This window comes from Anoplophora glabripennis, unplaced genomic scaffold, assembly GCF_000390285.2.
Source record: "Anoplophora glabripennis isolate ALB-LARVAE unplaced genomic scaffold, Agla_2.0 scaffold519, whole genome shotgun sequence".
NCBI classification, from domain to species: Eukaryota; Metazoa; Arthropoda; class Insecta; order Coleoptera; family Cerambycidae; genus Anoplophora; species Anoplophora glabripennis.
Window position 1 is genome coordinate 360,715 of NW_019416627.1, and position 5,879 is coordinate 366,593.

A 5,879-nucleotide genomic window follows, 5' to 3' on the forward strand; every position below is an offset into this window, starting at 1 on the left:
TGTCATCCTTTTTTATACAAAATCCAAGGCCTACCAGATCATTTTTGGAAGGTAAAAATTGAAGAAATTTTACAAAAATCTGAGTACACCACTGGATTAAGCGCCATCTGAAATAGATGTGTTCCAAATTTCATAAAAAAATATGGCATATTAATAATTCTGAGGCAAAATTAAAAATTTGTTCGTCTGATGAAGCAAGCCGTGGAATAAAACGTCAAAAATAACTGACAAAAACAGAAAGTGACTTAAAGCATTACATAGAAACAGTTCTTTTAGATTAAAGACTTTGCAAATATGTATTGTAAAAACTGTACACCGAATAAATCAGGTTTTTAACGAAACATGTATCAAGACAACTTTTTTTTAATTATAGAGGGGAGAAAAGGGTATCTACTTTAGGACTAAGTGTCATACTTTTCGTACAAAAACTAAGGCCTACCAGATCATTTTTGGAGGGTGAAAATTGAAGAAACCATATCAGAAACTTCAATTTGGCAGAACAGGCCGTCATGTTATAATATTTTAAATGTTTTCTAATAAAATTGGTTTTCACTTTTTATTTCATGGGTTACTGGATGAAAAGATATAAATCTGTAATATCAGCACAATTGGCAATTTGATCGTAGAATAATTAATACGCAATATTTTTTTATAGAATTTGGTATAGATCCATTTTAAGGGGCACATAATTCACTCAGATTTTTTCTAAAAAAAATGCTAGTATGATTTCCTCAATTTTTCTTCTGTTAGGAAAAATTCTATTAGATTAACGTTGTCGATATAAATGTAAAGTCGCTACACTGTTTTTTCTACATAATAAACCTGCGGTATATCAACTAATTCATTAAAATCATCCATTTTGTTATGTTGAAAGTTGAAAGGTGACAGCAATTATAAATAAACAGATATGTGACAGATAGCGGTATTCAAAATTGTTTTTCCAGCGCCTTCTGTTTGATATGATTTAGAAAGCGAGCACCGTAAATTAAAGTCAAAGGCTGAAAGTTTTCTCACTTTTTCTCAAAAATAAAAAGGCATACAAATTTCAATATGGTTGGAAAGAGAATAAAAAAATACATGAAAACATGCAAAAAAATTTATCGATGATGTCACCACTCTTCTATAGTGTGACGAAACAAAAATTTTGCGTCAGAATAAATAAAATAACATCCCATTTAAAAATATATAGGTATACTTTACAGGGTATCCAAAAACGGGTAACCAAGTTATACCTCGGGGCTTTTATAGTCAAACAGACTGTATACACGGGTCCCACATTATATCTAATTCACTTTGAATGGTAAATTCAACTTACACTATTTCGTTTCTATTTTAAAATATTTCGAAGAGAGTTTGCAGTTTATAATGCTTCTTCTGATTTCTCCAATTCGGGGTTTTATTTCAGGGAGTTTTCAATATCGATTAAAGCGAAGCTCATTCTTAAAACATACCATTCCGACCTTGGTCTAAAATCGGCAATACCCGACTGATGAAAAAGAACGTCGAGTAGTTGGCACGAATACTAAAGCGTCCAACTTACCAACCGATAATTGCAACCTATGAGATTTGTTCAAACAAAAGTTTATTAGCACCATTGTACGTTCCCAACCCAGTGACCTCACACCAGAATTTTGGCAGGAACCGCCATCCTCCTCTCTAGGATGCATGCGTGAAAGTCGATGGCATCTTCAGAAGACACCATTCCCACCCCCTCTAGAAATTCGAGTATAAAACATCCTCAACATCTGGCAGTCGACACAGTCACACTCGACCCAGTCATCACAAGCATCATGAACTCATTCAGTGTGGTAAGTTGTGGTGATTTTCCAAAAATACAAAGGATTACGCGAGTTTTATCCCGATTAGTGCCCGAAGATTAACACAACCAGGACTTTTGTGCAGTGTTCAGACAGGATTTTTTGTGGTTATATTTTTGAAAAAAAAAAAAAATGTCAGTGGAAATCCAGTGTTCACTAATTTTCAGCCAATTTTGGATCATGCTTTCGGGAGTAAAAATAAAACCACAAAAATCTAAATTAAGTCCACAGTTGTGTTAATTTTCTTACGGTTTTTTTTTTAGACTTTGATATTAATGCTAGTACGGTAATTAAAACAATTAAAATCATCAAGACCAAATTTAATTAACGATAGCAATATTTTTAAAATAATTGTTTTATTATAAAAGTGCGCTGATTATTAAAATAGAACTATTATATTGTCTAGAAAAAAAATAATAATAAAAATTTCATTGCACCCTGCAATCATAAAAAAAAATGATAATATTGCTAGATTTAACATTAATGTTTCCTGATTAAATTAAAATCATATCGTTAATAGCATAGTTTGAATTTCACTATTTATAAATTTTAATATTGAACACTTTTGGATTGTTATTTGTAAACAATTTGAGTAATTAACTTAAAATTTAAAAAATCTACAAATTGAAATGTAATAATAATCAATATACCATTAAAAATTTAAAAATTGAATGAAATATTTGTTTGAATATTTGATACAAAAGTTACAAATTTTGTTTCAATCTGTTAATGAAAATGAACAATATTAACAAAATATATATGTATTCCAACACAAAAAGTGTATACCTAATGAAATTTTTTACACTTGAAAAATAATTATTTATTTTTAAATTTGAAAGAAGAATATGTGCGTAAAAAATGAAAGAATTTAAGATGTGAATTAATTCAATGAAAATTAAATTTAAACAGTCTGTTTTTATATTTACAAATTTTTGTGTTCATAGGAAATGTGTTGAATGAAGTTGTTGTAATTGTGACTAATTTCCTCGTAGTTAATCATCATTTTTTGCACTTTAATTCCAGCCTAATATAATTATTTAAAATTTTTAAATATCTCAAATTAAAATCATAACTTAGAATGATTTATTTTATTAGTATTTGCTGAATCAAAGTCATGCTATTTAAAAAGATAAATCAAATAATTTTTATTTTTTTACGTATCTGTTAGTTTAGTTCATTAGCATTACGACTGGCTCATAAAAACGGAATATATTTATTCGAAAGGATTTAATATTTGCTTAAAGCTACCGAAGAAATCCGAGCTACGAGGAACAACGTTGTTTAACGTCGCCGCTATGTTTAGAAACCGCCAAGAGACAATATTTATAGAACTACCATAGAACGCCTGCTGAATAGAAAGATGACACCGGAATTCACATTCCTGGTGGAATTCTAAGCGATTTCCTCTTTGTCAAACGCGGGAAAGTTTTGTAATGCCATTAGAAAGTGACAACATCCGCGTGTCGCGTCCTTCTCGGAAACAACTGAATTGTATAATTGTTAATGAATTGGTTTAGTCACTTTTATTTGTTTTCTCGTGACATGAATACAATGTATAAAAATGTTGCATTTAGTAAACTGCGTGTAATCTTGTTTCAGCAGAAGGCAAATATTATCAATAAAAATTAGGAATGAATATTTTAATAATAAAAATTTATGAACCGTAAGGTTAGCGGTGCAAAATGCAGGAAGCCGACACAATTCAGAAAATTTTTAAGTTAGCAATGGTATCTACCTAATGACACATTATTTGAAACTAGAAAATTCAGTTTAGTAGTTGCAGATATTTATCCCAAAAGGTGCCAATATTGTAAACAGTGATCGTCTTTATCCGCCGCACTTGAACATAGCCAGGTGTCATAAGATAAAGTTGTTATTTAATACGCCTCTGCTATTAAATGTTTAAAATTTTTTCCTTTGTAGCAAACTAGAAAGTAATTTCAATTTGTAAAAAATATGTAAAAAATGTTTTACTAAACTTTCGGGAATGTCCGTTTAAAATACATTTCTATTTTTCTGTATTGCTGCCGTTGATTGAATATTAACAAGAAAACAAAAAAGAAAAAAGTTAACATAGTTGAAATATTCAAAACTGTAGAAAAATAAATTTAATTATGTTCGTATTTTTATGTTTATCAAGTTTGTCTAAGTGCTTCAGCGACTGATGCAACAATAATAGTAATAAAACAAAAAAAGGAAAGTGTTGACAAAACAATGAAATATTCAAAACAGTAGCGAATATATTTAAGTCGTAGATCATTGCGTTTGAAAGAATGTAGAATATTGTATCCTTGGACACTGTCACTACACCTTATTTCGAATAAGTACTTTGTTATATTTTTATATCTATTAAGTTATCTAGTCCTAATTTCAGCTATTGATTCAACAGTAATAAAATAAGATAACAAAGACGGAAAAGTTAAGTTTAAGAGATCGTTTCTTTTGGTATGTGCAATTCAATACCTGTCCTTGGCATAAACTGACACTGCAACATAAATATTTCAGTTAAAATACATTTATGTTTTCGGTATTTATTATTATCTTTTTGATTATTGAATTCTTACGATATTTAATTCTATATTTTACAACAAATGAGGAAAATAACGAAAAGCTAAGAGAACAGCACAATATTCAAAACAGTAGCAAATAGATTTAGTAGAACGGACCATGAATTTTAAAGGGATGTATAATCAGAACTGAATATGTTTGGAATTTTTGTTTGATATCCATCAACTGTTATTGAATCCTTCCTTGATTTATAAATAAGTACTTTGCTAGAATTTTAATTTCTTTATTCTTTACGTCTCAATAATTCAATTGAAGACACTATCCAATAAAATTGTCATCATAATGTAAGCATGTAGGTACTACTACATATTGTTTCCTTCAATTTTTATTAAGTTATCTACTTAAATATGAAATTGTCACAGAATTTAGCTATTGATTTCATAATAATGAAAAATAAAAAAAAATAGTAAAATATTCAAAGAAATCTAGATTTAATGTTCATAAATCTGCGATGTACGGACTGGAATGGAGGAATTTATAATTTTTCTCTTTGTTTTAGGTATTCGCTTTGGCGTTGGCTGCCGCGGTAGTAGCCGAGCCCCCATCCGGCTACAGCTACAGCAGGCCCAGCGGCGGCGGCGGTGGCGGCTATTCCTTGGGGGGTGGACTGTCCGGAGGCGGTGGCGGGTACACGGCGGTCTCGTCCGGCTACCAGACCTCTGAAGGAGCCTCTGTAGACCATGCTCTTCTCGAACAAGTTCGTCAGATCCTCCTCAAAGAGGAACAGAACTCCGCCTCTTCCGGTAGCATCGGTGGCATTAGCTCTTCCTACGGGGCCCCATCCTCCCAGTACGGCGTCCCATCGTCGTCCTACGGAGTTCCCGGTTACCAAACCCGTGTGGTAGGCATCGACCTGGAAGGCATCAAGCAAGCCATCCAGGTTGCCCAGTACCAACAGATCTCCCACCAGGCTGGCGGTTATCCCAGTGGACCCAGCAGCAGCTACGGCGCTCCATCCCGCCCATCCGGCTCCTACGGGGCTCCCTACTAGGCTCTGAGAGCTAAAAGAACTGATTTAAGTGTAAATAACATCTCATTCCATCTCACACGGGTCATGATGCATTTCAACACCAACAACAACATCAACAACATCGAGTGATCAACATCAACAACACCACGCGTCAAATTTATTTTTATTTTTGTATAAAGCTTTTTGTAGGTTATGTTATAAAAAATACATTTGTCACCGTAACCTGCCACTCTTTTCTTGAAACTCCCCTTAATAGCAAAATCTGTATTTGCTCAAGGATACTCACAATATCCGAAGATTTAGCATGGAAAGATCGGCGAAAGTGTTCAGAGGAAGTAGAAATAATCGTGTGCCTGACGCAACTTACCTAAATCTTCCTTTTGTGCAATCTTCCCTCTCACAATTGTATTTCCAAACGAAGAATTGTTCTCACATGATTCAAGATTTCACTGTTGCATTTACAAACACAAAATTGTGTAAATAAAATTATCTGGTAGTAGAAGATTAGAAATTACAGTAATCAA

General features: G+C 32.4%; 1 protein-coding gene across 1 annotated transcript; it reads left to right on the top strand.

Annotated features, from left to right (window-relative positions):
* Nucleotides 1-1,657: 1,657 nt before the first annotated feature.
* On the top strand, nucleotides 1,658-5,579 carry LOC108911312 (pro-resilin-like). Its single transcript, XM_018716216.2, has 2 exons — nucleotides 1,658-1,808; nucleotides 4,885-5,579. The coding sequence occupies exons 1-2, from the start codon at nucleotides 1,680-1,682 to the stop codon at nucleotides 5,374-5,376; spliced, it is 621 nt and encodes a 206-aa protein (XP_018571732.1). The 5' UTR covers nucleotides 1,658-1,679; the 3' UTR covers nucleotides 5,377-5,579.
* Nucleotides 5,580-5,879: the final 300 nt, after the last annotated feature.

What these genes read in the sequence shown, in the direction of transcription:
- LOC108911312 (XM_018716216.2), top strand. Translation starts at nt 1,680, where the DNA reads ATGGCATCTTCAGAAGACACCATTCCCACCCCCTCTAGAAATTCGAGT. An exon ending in TCATGAACTCATTCAGTGTG is followed by an intron (nt 1,809 to 4,884) that starts GTAAGTTGTGGT and finishes TCTTTGTTTTAG; the next exon opens with GTATTCGCTTTGGCGTTGGC.